Below are 16,089 nucleotides of genomic sequence, written 5' to 3'. Positions count from 1 at the left end.
GAACATATTTTAATTAAGCTACTATGTATACATATACAGGCAGTGCTTTTTAGAGTATTAATCACATCAAAATAGCTCTAATCTAATACATACAATGTAAATTCTTATGGTGAGGGAGGAGAGATGTCTAGTGACATAGTCTATGCTACCAGTTAAGAGTGGTATCGATAGGGGCGCCTGGGTGGCTCAGTCGGTTGGGCGGCCGACTTCGGCTCAGGTCATGATCTCGCGGTCCATGAGTTTGAGCCCCGCGTCGGGCTCTGTGCTGACAGCTCAGAGCCTGGAGCCTGCTTCGGATTCTGTGTCTCCCTCTCTCTGACCCTCCCCCGTTCATGCTCTGTCTCTCTCTGTCTCAAAAAAATAAATAAACGTTAAAAAAAAAAATTAAAAAAAAGAGTGGTATCGATAAACTAATCTTTGCCATAAAAAGAAATCAAGCTGGATGGCATTATGGTTTTATTCCAATAAAACTTAACTATACATTTTTTTCTAGATTTAAACATTAAAATACTTTACCTGAAATATAAATTATCTTAGCTACAGACAGAAACAAATACACACAAAGTAAATAAAAATTAAAGATTTGGGCACCCTGATATATACCGGGAAAGGAAGGGGGATGAATAAAGTTTTATATGAAAGACTGCACCCAATATGTAGAATAGGGATGTCCAACAGAAATATAACTCAAGCAACAAATGTCATTCATTGTAATTTTAAATTTCCTAGTGGCCACATTAGAAAAGTAAAAAGAAACACATGAAATCATTTTAGGAGTACAACCAAAATATTACCATTTCAGTATGTAATTACTATAAAATACTTATTGCTGAGTTATTTTACATTCTTTTTCTTGTACTAAGTCTTCAAAATCTGGTGTATATTTTGTACTTGGAGTACAACTCAATTTGAACCAACCATATTTTAAGTATTCAACAGCAACACGTGGCTAGTAATTATTAAATAGTACGTGGCTAGTAATTATTAAATGTCTCCAAATCTGGAGACAATGAAAAAGTTGACTCTAAGTGACTCGACCGTATAAGGAAAAGGTATCCTTAATCTGACCTACACACAGTTCTTATTTTCCCATCAAAAATACTGTTTTATACTTAGGTTCTGTAAGTAAGCAATATGAAAAACATATTTTCAAATTATAATTTTACAAAGAGCTTTTTTTTTTTTTTTGATATTTTTGGGAGAGAGAGAGAGAGAGAGAGAGAGAACGAACGAACATGACCGAGCAGGGGAGGAGCAGAGAGTGAGGGAGACCAAGAAACCGAAGCAGGCTCCAGGTTCCAAGTTGTCAGTGCAGAGCCTGATGCGGGGCTTGAACCCGCGAACTGTGAGATCATGACCTGAGCCAAAGTCTGTCACCCAACTAACTGAGTCACCAAAAGGTTTTTATTAAGTCAAATAACAGGAAAAGAAATTGAAAATATACTCTAAAGCTAAAGAGAAGAGACTCCAAAGAAATTAGTTTCAAAAGCATAAAAGTGATAAAAAGATGAATGCTAAGGAAACAGCATTTCTGTCAATTCACTTTTTGGAAGTGTTTTAAGCTTTAAAGAGTACACTAAAACAGACCTGAGATAGCTGAGAGGTTTTCACTAGAAGGAAATAAAGTGGCAATTATCACATGATATTCAGGTTTATATGTAACATACATTTTAATCATAATAAATTATGTGCACCTCACCTTAATGAAAGCTGCTCTCAGTGTCTGAGCTGCAGACAGGTTTACTCGTTCTAGCTGTAATAAAAATTTTAAATCACTGTTAATATCAATTTTCTTAGAAAAAGCACATTTCTGATATTCCACTCTATAGTAATCACACTGATACATCCATCATTTGATTAACAAAAACACTTGCTAATTATTCTAAATCACCATAATTCTTCAAATATACAGGCTATCTAAAATTTTCATTAGAGACCATGAGAAATTAAGGAATATATAGTTTTTCATTGAGAAGAGAAGAGAAGAGAAGAGAAGAGAAGAGAAGAGAAGAGAAGAGAAGAGAAGAGAAGAAAAACACACTCGGGGCACCTGAGTGGCTCAGTTGGTTGAACTTCTGACTCTTGATTTTGAGTCAGGTCATGAACTCAGGGTCGTGAGATCAAGGCCAGCATAGGGCTCCCTGCTGGGCATGGAGCCTGCTTTGGATTCTTTCTCCCTCTCCTTGCTCTCTCTCAAAATAACAAAAACAAAAACGAAAAAACGAAGAGAAGCTCTACTTTAAAAGTAGATTTAAAATAAGCATAGAATGCAAAATAATATTAAGTCTCTACAGAAAGAATAAACATATTTACTTCAATTATTGAAAATGGGATTCAAGATCAATTCTCAATAGTCTATTTCAAGTACATGGTAAGTTGGGTGTGCACCGAATATAAAATGATCAATACCAAGAAAACATTTATTTAAGATTCTTTGTATTTTACTCCTTTTTAATTATTTTACAATTCCTCAGCCAGGAATTAAGCTGACGTTAGTATATTTTATTAATTAGAAAATAGCACTGATAAAAGGTTTGATACTAAATAAAGACTGTGGATCATCTGTCTTCTATGTTACCGGGATTAAAAAAAAGGTTACCTAAAATACTGTCTCAAAAGTTGAATTCCAAAGCTTCTAATTTTAGTATCAAAATGTGAGGTTTACAATTATGAAAAATAAGTGTCCTTATTATATACTTTATAGAATTCATTTTTCAGTGAGCCAAAAAAAAAATAAATAAATAAAATTTCATTAAAAAAAAAAACGCCATTTGCTGGGGCGCCTGGGTGGCTCAGTCAGTTAAGCATCCGGCTTTGGCTCAGGTCCTGATCTTGCAGTCTGTCAGTTCAAGCCCCGCATCAAGCTCTGTGCTGACAGCTCAGAGCCTGGAGCCTGCTTCGGATTCTGTGTCTCCCTCTCTCTCTGCCCCTTCCATGCTCATGCTCTCTCAATAATAAATAAATGTTAAAAAAAAAAAAAAAAAGCCATTTGTTGAAGAGTTAACTGCTAGGCTTAAAATAACTACCTTCGGTTAAATTCATATTCCTTTGGTCTCTAATGATTGGGCCAATTAACTCAGTAAAACTCAATGTGTATATATATGTGTATATGTGTGTGTGTGTGTGTGTGTATTTTTAAGCTTTATATTTAAAAAAAATTATTAACCTCCATATCTGAGAGAGTACAAGTGGGGGAGGGGCAGAGAGAGGGGGACAGAGGAACTAAAGCAGCTTCACCCCCACAGCAAGCAGCCCAATATGCAGCTCAAACTCACGAACTAAGACCATGACTTGAGCTGAAGTTGGACACTCAACTGACCGAGCCACCTAAGTACCCTAAAGTATATATTTTTTTACTGGGGACAACATTAAATGTTCAAAAACAATGTAACTTTTATAGATTTTTATGCAAGTGGAATATTTTTACAAAAACCTTATGAACAGAGCATATTTTGAAGTAAATATTCCTTTCAATCCTTGGAGGCAATAAAATGTAACTTTGCCTTTATAAACAATATAAGCATACATACATGTATTTAAGGAATGGCCTACACTTTATTTTCTAAACAAAACAGAAATGCCAAGAACCTTATCTCCCTACAAGTTATGCACCTGAAACATAAGGCAAAAACAACAAAATCTGCCAAGATAAATACTTTATCTCCAAAAATAAATAACAGACCATTTAATTCAGTATTTAGCTTGGCTTCTACAAATCCTGTAAAACTAACATTGCTGGGAAGATACAAGGGAACCACATAGGCAAATACAACAAAGAAGCAACTATGTAAGATTATAAAATTAAAGAAAGTATGCTTCCAAAAATGAAAACTTCTTCCATGGAATTCATTTAATTATAATGAATACTACTTAAGATTAAAATAACAATACAGCTCTTCTCATCTCAAGTTCTTGTGCAAGGGAGGGAGAGGCAGGCAGACAGGATGAATGTTTTCCACTCTGATAGGAACCATTTCCTTATTTGGGTTTACACCACACTCTGACCTCTTTCAGCAAGTCAAAGGTCTGAGTCAGATGTGTACCTTCAAGTGTCAGCATTATTATCTCTTTCTGTACTGGTTGTTATGTGAAAGGGTCAAGGCAAGTAAAAGAGGCCCAGAAAATTCTGTGAAGAAGTAATAAAAGTACCAAGACAGACATCAGCATCTCTGGATTTCTAGATTAAGTTTACATAAGTTATCTTAGAAAAGAAAAGGAAAAGTCAGGTATATACTAAATCAAATCTGTGAGCTGTGAAGCACCTCACCAGAACTCTGCTGGGAGTCATTTTGGGATACATTATATACCCACACAACTTGTAATAAACCCACTAGGCTTTATTACTCATACGATATCCACATTGCCCAGGGAATACCAGGCATGCAGGCACATATATATTTTTTGAATTGAACTTAATCTCTCATCCATAAATTTATCTAAATTGTTCTTGAATCTATTTATAATTTCAGCCTGTAATACTCAGGCAGCAAGATATGTTTTTATCTTCCCGAATAAAAAGTGCTTCCTTTTTAGATCTTTCACTTGTGATAGATGATTTGATTATAAAATCATGTTCATCCTACCTTTCATGACAATGTAAGGTTCTGTTGTATCCTAATGACAATTATCATTTACTTAGCACCTGTAATGAACTTTGTTATATACAGTATTTTTATAGAGTATCTCATCCTCACAATCTGTAACTAGCGATCATCATCTCTATTTTAAAAGGCAGAAATTCAGTTTGCATAAATTTACCCAATGTTCAGTAGCTATAAGTACAGAGGCAGAATTCATAACAGTTCTGTCTGGTTCCAAAACCTATGCACAAGCCACTAATGCTACCCAGCCTCCCTGAATTCACCCTTTGCAGACTGGCAGTCCCCCTATCATTGAACCTCTTCAACTACTTAAGAACTAACAAATTCCTGAGTTTCTACCATGTGTAAGGAGGTCAGTGTAACAGATACAAAGAAATAGATTATAGTCCTGGAACCCCAGAAGATCAATTTAAGTAAGCCACTACACGGACACTGATGGGATCACTATCAGTTGAAGTAGGAAAAAAAGTCTTTATGAAAGAGAGATCTGAATGGTCCTAAAGAGGGTATCCTCTTAAAATCTTCTTCCTTGGTTATTCTCCCACTTATGTATTTCTTCAGGTTGGCAACACATGGGGGTGTAAACACTGTATGTAAGTTCAGAACAGAAAAGAATTTCCATTTTGTTTCCAATGCTTTCGAAAATTAATTAGCCCAGTTGCTTTTTCTAGCTTTTGAGATAACAGTTGTTGGCCAGGGTATCTTTAATGAGCCAATATCCATCATTTCTTAGCTGTAATTGATAGTGCACACACCACATTTTGAATTCTAAGGAGGAGGAAAATATGATTACACCTTGATTAATGGATATCTATCTGGACAAGGAGGGACTTTCCTTGGGGCTCAGCCATCTAGGATTTCCATGTCACCAGTAAAAGGGTAAAGGAAAAAAAAATGAGCATGAGAGAAAGGGGCACATAATATCTCATTTCACCAAAAACATAAGGACAAGTGCCTCAAGTCCTACCTAGAGGGTTATGATAGGCTGGGTGAAGCAAGGCTCACCTCACATCCTGCCTACTCTCAGTTTTGTGAGCTCCTCCTGGAACTTATTTTTGATAGCTTCTGAGAGCACTTACTACTAACTGCAAACTTTGCTTTAGAATGTTCATGAAAATATTTCAAAAGGTTACACATAATTTTGATTCCACAGAGAGCTCATTTATTACATTGGTCCCTCCAAAAGTTATTAGTTCTTTCCTATACTTCCTTTTCTACTTATCAAGCCAGTCTCTTACACCCATAATTAAAAAAAAAAGAAAAAATCCATTTAACCCTTTGGTTGCTCAAGTTTTACAGGTCTTGCATAAGACTTTCTTTTTTTAAATTTTGCTTCCTCAAAATCAAGCATGATTTCCCCCATGCTGACATCTTTCTCCCTTCCCCACAAAGACTACTGCTCCTATTCTTTAAGGAACCAAACAGGGCCAGGATACCAGTATAAAAGGTACATTTCTCATGACTCAAATGAGAATGAGGTGAACCAGGTCAAAAAAAGAAAACAAACAAACAAACAAACAAAAAACCAAACCCTACAACAAAAGTAGATAGAATCAAGAGGCCACCTACTAACTTCTGAGCTGTCACACAGAAGACAAATGCAGTCATGTGTTTTATACATAATAAATGCAGTTAACCGTTTCTAAATTGATCCATTCCTGGGGTTGCCAAGTTGTCCAGCAAAAAAAGTAAGCAGAGCCACCTAACTTTTACAAAAATGTCTCCTTAAGAATGGTCTACAGAAAATTACATGAAAGATTCCTGAATAACAGCTAATACTTCACTACATGCTTGGTACTATTCTTAGCACTACAATGTTTGAAGTCATTTACTTCACAGAGTTATGAAAAATAAACATGTTAGTGGTTATCATTATCTTATAAATAATAAAAGAAGATAAGATTATACAGCCTAAGTAAGAGGCAGAACGGTAATTCTTATGCAAGATATCAAGTATGGTCACCTCTGGATGGTGGGATTTCAGGTAAAACCCAGGTCTTCGCTGTCGAGATGTTTACCATGCTCAACTTTTGGAGTTTGATTTTTTTTCTTCCAATTAAAAAAAATTATACTTCACCTTAAAACAATTCCTCTACAAAGTCATAGGAAGGGGTGCCTAGGTGGCTCAATCGGTTAAGCAACCAACTTAACGCTCAGGTCATGATCTCACGATTCGTGAGTTCGAGCCCCGCATCGGGCTCTGTGCTGACAGCTCGGAGCCTGGAGCCTGCTTCAGATTCTGTGTCTCCCTCTCTCTCTGTCCCTCCCCTGCTAGCACTTTGACTCTCTGTCTATCTCTCAAAAATAAATAAACATTAAAAAAATTTAAAAAAATAAAATAATAAAATAAAAAGTCAAAGGAAAAAATGATACATAGTGTATCTTTTCCTGGAATGAAGAACTGAACTATACCTCTCTCCTCCTCCATACACAAAAATCAGTAGATAGTGATACAGTACCTGAGAATCTGATCTAAGACTTGTCATGAGGCTTCTATAAACTCATTATTTCATAATGCAACCAGGAGACCGATTACACAGTACATTTACAACACATGCAATATACTTGGGACTCTGAACTCTGCAGCAGCTGATTAAATAAGAAGCCTACTCCTTTCTCAGCAGTCTTGGCATAGCTTCATTAAGTTTAGCAAGCATCAAACTCCCAGAATACCATAAATAACTTTGCTTTGTGAGCTGGAGTAACAGTATTACAATTTCCCAGGTGTAAGGATGTCCTACTATCTAAAACTCTGTTCTACAAGATGACTTCCAGATTACCACTGTCACTACTACGGATGTAATGTCAAGGTGAGAATGCATCAGCTTTTAAACTTACAATACACTGTGGACAAAATTAAGTGCAGCTTTTAGCTTCAGAGGAAAACATTCATCCCTACTCTGATACTATTTTCTATAAGATTAATTCAACAACCATTTTATCTTTAAATCCTCATAGCACAGAAAAACAGAGCCAAACTAGATTCTAATTTTTCCATTAGTAGACTTGTGGAAAAATCTATGTTTGAACTATAGTTAAATATTAATGTTTAACTGATTAGGTATCTTATTTAGGATGTTACGTTAATATACTGGAATGTCAGAGAACAATGCTAGTATTGTATTCTTTCCAACCAAACACTGCACATTTAAAGGTACAATTATTTTATGCCATTCCTAAATCAAGCCCCAGATTTCATTCATATCTCTATCAGAGAGGAGACCTACTACCACTATTTCTAAAAGACTTTATTTCTGAATACTTGTTTTTTTTTTTGTTTTTTTTTTTTAATTTTTTAATGTTTATTTTTGAGAGAGACAGAGATGGAGTGTGAGCAGGGGAGGGGCAGAGAAAGGGAGACAGAATCCGGAACAGGCTCCAGGCTCCGAGCTGTCAGCACAGAGCCCGACGCGGGGATCGAACTCACAAACCGTAAGATCATGACCCGAGATGCAGTCGGACGCTCAACCGACTGAGCCACCCAGGCACCCCTCTGAATACTTGTGTTTAAATAACATGACAAATAATTTTTATACAAAGCTTGATACCATGGTGTTAGATCATAAATTCGAGAACTAGACCCTGACAATTTGATATAGTATCTCTCAGTCGGCTACCTCTTGCCATTTCATTTTCATATTCAGTTCTAACAACTAATTCTTGAACCAACTATGAATCATTTGGCAACATGTTCTAATTCTGGGCCCATTAACCCACATATTTTTTCAGATATCATCTGGCAAGAATCATTGCCTTTATTTCTGGAAAAGATTTACCAGTCCATTCATAGCCATTTCTTTTTCTTTCAAATTAATTTTACTTACACATGAATAAATTAGAAAAGATGGATCAGTATCAATCCCAATAGTGCATTTTACCAGAATCTCATATCCTATGTAACTATTTTCCAAAGTGAAGATTCAAATAAAATCCATTTTCCGTATGTAGGAAAAGATCACTCTAATTGTTAGAAAAAAAAAAGCTTCTCTAATTCCTCTTCACTAACTAGAGAGTCAAACAGAAGCTCTACAATACACATTGCCCTTCCTTCAAGTAAAGACTCAAAATACTGGATGAATATAGAAATGCCCCAAAACAACTTGGGCCAAAAGCCTACAGGGGTAGCTATATAGACCAGGAAAGAGAGAGCACCTCTGGGTAGAACTGCCATACTGCTTCTCGAAGTACCTGAGAAATTAAACACTAATCATCAACAAAGGTTACTCAACAGCTCTCAGTGACTATCTTCTTACCTCCTACATGGTACAAGGATAATTAAATGATGTATTTGCTTAAACATCTGTGCTCCCCACAATTCCTGAGGACAGGTATATTGCCTTTTTCTTCTCTACATCTCTAGGCCCTAGCAGGCTACTCAGCAAATAAATGGTTGACATTTAGTAAATATATACTAAACAGAACTGAAGCATTTGCTTCTAACAATAACTGTAGTCTTGTAATAAATGGTAGGTATTAGAACAAAATGGTGGACTTACTGGAGTGTTGGCTATACTTGCAGAGATGGGTATAACCAGACCTAAAAGAGTACCTCCATTGCTACCATGGTACCAGTGTAATAGGGACATGTTTTTCAAAAGATGCCTCCTATTGCTTCCTCTTTAGTAACAAAACTTCTAAATTTCCCAACATCCTTTGCAGGTAGGTGTGTTCATAAGACTAAGTCCTTGCCAATGAGATGTAAATGGAAGTCTTGTACAGGAATTCCAAAAAGGTTACTTTAAGGAAGCTGAATCAGCTCGAAAAAACACCTCACCCCCTGCTCCATTTTTTTTGTACCTTCCAGACAACTTAGAACACGATGAATGGAGAATCAGCAGCCCAAGCACTATGATACTGAGTCATAATTATACTAGCACTGGACCACTTACTGCCACAGTTTTTTCTGCAAGAGAAATAACTTGTATCCAAGCCACTGTTTTTGAGTTTTCTTTTATCCTCACTGAACATAACACTATTTGACAAATAGCATTTGGAATTCCAAAGTGTATGTCTGAAATGGCAACTATGTCTGTGGTTTCCAAGTTGAAGAGGATGAATCGTTCTCTATTGTCCCTAAGACTTAAGACCATAAGTGCATCAAATACATGATCAATAAAACTAATAATATGGGAGAAATGGCTTTGAAACCCAGAATCTTACTCTAATATAAATACTTTACAAAAAGGAATAAAAAGCCCATGGAAATGGTGAGGGTTTCCAGGTTACAGTAGCAACAATAAGGTTAATGCTGTTGACAGCTTTATAATTAATTAAGTGCAAAAAACCCCACAACAACCCAAAACAAACAACAACAACAAAAAAACGTCTTAATTAAATGGACAGAAGGGCTGAAGCCACTAAATTTACAGTCCTAGCTCTTAGTCCTAAGTAATTTCAGGAACGCAATTTTATGTAATAGGAACTTGGCTCACGATTAAAAGGAAGGGTGATTAAATTATCTGTAAGGAACTTCCAGCTCTGTAATTCTCTACAAATCTTAGCATATTAATATTAAATTAAAAGAAAAAGTGCAAATGTACTATTATTAACTCCTAGAAAATTCCTCAAATAAAAAAGCAACTACATCTGCTCTATATACTAAAGCAATGGTATCTTCTCTTTATCAGTAGAAATGTTTTAACACTACTAACTAGAATTCATCAGGATATTTTTGTGCCTGTTCTTCTGCTACCTAAAATGTGCTTATCTCCGACTCTTCAACTGTCTACCCCTTTTATTTATCTCTTTTCTGTCATAGCGTATAGGTCTCATCTTCATTGAGGCTGGTCCTGACCCCTAAAGCAGGTCCCACCTGCTAGGTAACAACAGGGTTTTTTTGTTGTTTTTTTGTTTTTGTAAACCTTCATAGCACTTACCACAACTTCCCATTTATATAATTACTTGCATTGTTTTGTTCACTATTTGTCTTTCCCTCTATAGTGAAACTTCCAGATGGGAAGCAATACGTCTAGGTTTTTTCTTCCCCCACTTTTTTTTTTTAATTTCTTTTTAACGTTTATTTCTGAGAGAGAGCATGAGCAAGGGAGGGGCAGAGAGAGAGGGAGACACAGAATCTGAAGCAGGCTCCAGGCTCCGAGCTGTCAGCACAGAGCCCTATGCGGGGCCCGAACTCACAGATCGTGAGATCATGACCTGAGCCAAAGTCGGATGCTTAACCAATTGAGCTATCCAGGTGCCCCATTCCCTCTATTTTATGTCCAGTCCTGGTACAATGTCTAACACATAGATGAAACTAATTTATGCACTTGTTACATGAAGGAATAAATGAATAAATGAAGCAGGCATCAAGAATTGCAGAGACCATATGAGGAAATGTTGACCGACTCACCTCATTAAACACAGGATACATGACTGCATAGAGGGGCATAGAAACCATGGAAGTGGTCTCAGCTTCATTCTTCATCTCTTCCATTGTCATCCTCATTCAAAAGCCAACTACAGTAGAAAAGGCAGTGCTAAAATGCAGAGGAATCTTCATTCACTGCAGTATTTCTTCTCTTTTTTGTGATAAAATAGGGCACAAAACATATACTGACCTGTTTGAAAGGGAAGAATGAACACAGGTTTACTATACAAACACCAGTAACTTTCTTTCCCAGTCCCTATCTTATGAACAACTGATTTGTTAATATATCTTACTTATGAAGGTATCCCAGATCTGTGAGACATCTCTTCCTCCTCAGACTCAAGAATTTGCCCTTTCTTACAACAAATTTCCCTTATTAGGTACTAATTCATAAAGCTGTGATTCAGGAACCCACTCATCTTCAACTGAGACAGTGCTTTCTGAAGCACCATGGAATAATCATGCATCTAATTCCACTACATACAATAAAAAAAAGTTAACACAAGGAAGTACCAACAAAAATACATAATTATAACATTTATATGTAATATAAAGCTGTAACTATAGAGAACCACATTAACGAACTAAGAATAAGGAATTAAGGTGTTTAGATTAAAATTTTTTTTTTGCTAGTAGTTCATTGATTTTGTCACCTAAACACAGTCAAGCACCAGAGATTTAAGACAAATCTTAAAACTGGGAAAATTCTATCAAATGTGGTCTATTTGGGGGGAAAATGTTTATTTAATTTTGCTAGTGGTACTTTTCATATCTTGGTCCCCAAATCTGGCACAAAAACTTAAGTACAGAGATCCACAGACCCTGATAACTTGGAATTAAAAATACTGAGGAGCACCTGGGTGGCTCAGGTGGTTAAGCATCTGAATTCAGCTCAGGTCCTGATCTCACAGCTTATGAGTTTGAGCCCAGAGACAGGCCTTGTGCTGACAGCCCAGAGCCTGGAGCTTGCTTCAGATTCTCTGTCTCCCTCTCTCTCTGCCCCTCCCCTGCTCACACTCTGTCCCTGTCTCTCAAAAATGGATAAACATTCAAAAAATAAAAAATAAATAAAATACTGAGAATTTGGGGTGCCTGGGTAGCTCAGTTGGTTGGGCATCCAACTCTTGGTTTCGGTCATGATCCCATGGTTTCATGAGCGCAAGCCCTGCACTGAGCTCCATGCTGACAGTGCGGAGCCTGCTTGGGATTCTCTGTCTCTCTCAAAATAAATAAAAACTTTAAGAATTTAACAATCTAAGAGGGAAATTTTGCCTTGAAGAGCTGAGGAAATATATTGGTTTTTAAGAGAAAGCAACTGTATTTATTTTCTTTGCTAGGCTAAAAAATGAGCCTAAGTGTAAAGTGAAAGAATAGTATTAGTGACATATTTTAAACAATATATATTAATATATATTTAAAAGCCATCAGTTTTGAATAATTTCTACCATTTACAAAGCATTTTCAGATTATAAAACATTTTTCACATGCTTTTAGTCTTCACAATGTAACTAACTTACCTTACAGCAACTGCCATTCTAATTTTACAGATGGAAAAGCAGGTTCTGAGATGGTAAATGACTTGACCGAGAACACACATGCAGGGGCACAAGACTTAATCATAATACTTTCAATCCAGATCTGATAATTTCACATAAAAGAACTAAGTTTGAGCAGGAAACAAAGAACCTCAGCTCATCTACCCAGGAAAATGCCCAGAAGTTTATTCATTCACTGAAAAATGTATATTTAGCACCTACTGTGTATAAGATGCAGTAGGGAGTGATCAGGATGTGACCCTAATCATTAAAAACTCATCTGGGCCAGAATGTGGAAGACCTAAGCAGTTTGAAAAATAAAATCAAAGGCCCGGAGTATGTATAGCTTCAAAAAGCTCTAATAACTCGTCCAATTTGAGAACTGCTTACTATCTATCCTTCCATATCCTTACAAGTGAAGCAGAACACAACCACTACTGAAACAGTTTAGTCCCATTTCTGGTAGTTCTAAACACAGGAAGTTTTTCGTTTTTGAGCTAAAAGCTGCTCCCTGACTTCACAGAACCAAATAACTAACTAAAAATAAAAAGGCTAATTCCTAAGTTTTATCTCATAGGGTAACAGAAAAACATTACCTGATGAGATCATTTATTTAAGCAGACTGCTTCGGTCATACCATTAAAGATAGAACGGAGGAACACGAACTGAAGGGAAAACTTAAAACATCTAGTATATTTATATAAAAGACCAACCAGATCTGAGCAAGTAACAAGAGGAAGTAGGTAAATATCAACTGTGGCCCTGTTGTTTCTATTTAACTACATAAATTTGGTATTCTACTTTTCCACTTTAGAAGTAAATTGTGGGGGCACCTGGGTGGCTCAGTCAGTTACGCGTCCAACTCTTGATTTTGACTCAGGTCATGATCTCACAGTTCTTGAGTTTGAACCCTGCGGTTGGGCTCCGCACTGACAGTGTGGAGCCTGCTTGGGATTCTCTCTCTTTCCGTCTCTCCCTGCCCCTCCCCCACTTTCAGGCAGGCTCTCTCAAAATAAATAACATTATAAAAATAAATTGTGAATACTATTTCATATTAAACTTGGAACAAAAAAAGAGGGGCTGAAATGCAAGGATAGGAGTCAAAATGAAAATGATGGACAGTGGATGCACTGTATAGACAGTAATTGAAGGCATCAGTATCAATGAAAAAACAAGTGAGAAATAGCAGAACAGGGCCAACACTTGAAGAGTTATCTCATTACCTATACAGTATTAGACCTGGGACTAAATACAGAGCAGTGAACAAGACAAGACAGTCTCTGACCTCATGGAGCTTATCCAGTGAAAGGAAAGCCAGAAAACAAACAATTAGTATTACAAGGGAGAAGTCAGGATACTATATTGCAATGGGAGAATTGGGAGAGAGAACCAGTATCACAGAAACAAGGTGTTTCAAAGAGAAGGTGGTCAAAAGTTTTAAATGTCCTGAGCATGGACAATAACTTAAAAAAAAATTATTTGATTTCTTAAAAAAATTTTAATGTTTATCTTTGAGAGAGAAAGCCAGAGCACAAGTGGGGAGGGGCAGAGAGAGAGGGAGACACAGAATCTGAAGCAGGCTCTAGGCTCTGAGCTGTCTCAGGACTCACAAGCCATGAGACCATGACCTGAGCCGAACTCAGTCGCTTAACTGACTGAGCCACCCAGACTCTCCAAAATCATTCGATTTCTTGATGAGCTCACGAGTAACAAAGAGTACTGTCACTTGTATACTGGGGGGGGGGGGGGGGGGGGGGGGGAACTACCTGTAGGAGCTGACTGAGTCTAATGATCTCAGTAAAAAGGAAGTGAAAAATTAAAGTAGGCTGAATTGGATCATTTTTGTATTTTTCTCTTTTGAACATATGTGTACCCCTGCATATATAAAGGCAGATGGAAGTGATCAGTAAAAGTGGCTAGAGTCACTTTCAGGATTCCTGCTGGCATCCACCCATCTACCCCAATTAATCTGTTCAAACACTTAATTTTTTACCTTTTGTAAACAGCTGTATTGAATTTTTTTCCACTGTGTTTCATCAGTAGTATTATCCCATGTCAGGAAATTTTCACTTGAGATATTTATGATTCAAACTTAAGAAAACACATGTATGTGTTTCTCACCTCTAAAACTAACTATGCGGTACGATAGCTACTATTTATCATCACAAAGAAAGTATTATAGCAATATTATGAGTTAAAGAGGCGGCTAAAGAGGAGGCACACATTCACAAACTGGGGCCACTCATGGTTTCATCAGTGTTTAAATGAGATTAAAAATCAACAATTTCAATTAGGTTTCTTAAATATTAAATTGTTCTGTCATTTTTAGTACAAGTTAAAAAATGCTGTCATTCCTTCTACAGGCTTCTTTATTTGAAAAGGTTCAATGAACAACCTGCAATTACTCCCATCAACAAAGAGCCTGTTACCCAAATAGCAAAGGTACTAAGCTGATCAAGGGCTGAGGGCTGAGACCCTGCCCCTTTGAGAAGGATGTTCCTTTCACAGTGGGTGTGGTCAGGCCCTGAGTAGTTGGGCAGCACCTTAACAGTTTCAGCTCTCTAGTGGCTACTGGTTTCTGAGGTGAGTGCGGATCATGTATGCATAGCTAACTGAAGATAAATAACTCCAAATCCCAAACCTGGAAAGGCCTTCAGAAGTCACCACATCCACCATCTAGTACAGTAGAAACCACAGTTCAAAAAAATGACTTGCCATGGTAGTAATTGCTAACTAACAATAAATAAAAATTTATTGTGGGTATGGTGGCAACATAACAACTACTTTGTTTCCCATTTCGAATGTGTTGCATTGGGGGAAAAGTTTTGATTTCAAAGTAAGCTTTGTTTCACAAGGAATTAGTCACACACACACACACACACACACACAACAAAAAACAAAAAAACAAAGAAAAAAACCAAGAACCAGAACTACAAGACCAGTAACACAAAAGTATATTTTTTTAAAAAGTGTATTTATTTATTTTCAGAGAGAGAGGGAAGAAAGAACGCATAGGCGGGGGGCAGAGAGAGAAAGGAAGAGAGAGATCCTAAGCAGACTCCACGCTGTCAGCACCGAGCCCAACTGGGGGCCTGATAATCACGAACAGGAGATTATGACCTGAGCTGAGATCAAGAGTGGGACACTTAACTGAGCCACCCAGGAGCCCCAAAAAGGTATACTTCTAAGCAAATTCTTCTTCAAAAACACCCTCTGTGATATGGGGCTATGAATACAAATAGAATATAAGCAACCTATTCATTTATATTTTCTCATTTCCTTGAGTGATCAAAATAGCACTGCTAATCTCTAACACACAATGAATAAGTATTAAATATCTCCCTGCACTTAAGACCATTATTTGTTTAAAGTGAGGAGAAAACAAAAATAGGTTCTTGTCCATTCCACTGCAAAACGATTAGTCTTAGAGGATTTCTGCCCTGCCCTGCCCAAAGAACCAACAGGAGTCTGTTCATTTAAAGAAATACACTCAGATAGATCTCAAGGTTCAGAATCAGCAGTTCCTGAAAGAGTCTCATTTTAATCCATCTGGGCATGAGATAACTCTAGAGCTAAAGTCATTTAC

General features: G+C 36.9%; 1 protein-coding gene across 1 annotated transcript in view; it reads right to left on the bottom strand.

Annotated features, from left to right (window-relative positions):
* Nucleotides 1-16,089, bottom strand: part of PDCD10 (programmed cell death 10) — a 47,072-nt gene that overhangs the window by 16,468 nt on the left and 14,515 nt on the right. The window contains exons 2-3 of the mRNA XM_053903658.1: nucleotides 10,951-11,158; nucleotides 1,700-1,753 (exon numbers count right to left, since the gene is read on the bottom strand). Coding sequence (XP_053759633.1) covers nucleotides 1,700-1,753; nucleotides 10,951-11,046 — 150 coding nt within the window. The 5' untranslated portion in view covers nucleotides 11,047-11,158. The remainder of the gene's footprint in view (nucleotides 1-1,699; nucleotides 1,754-10,950; nucleotides 11,159-16,089) is intronic.

This window comes from Panthera pardus, unplaced genomic scaffold (genome assembly GCF_024362965.1).
Source record: "Panthera pardus isolate Hobbes unplaced genomic scaffold, ASM2436296v1 HiC_scaffold_16, whole genome shotgun sequence".
NCBI lineage: Eukaryota > Metazoa > Chordata > Mammalia > Carnivora > Felidae > Panthera > Panthera pardus.
The sequence above is the reverse complement of the archived record's forward strand: the minus strand, read 5'-3'. Positions and strand labels throughout refer to the sequence as shown.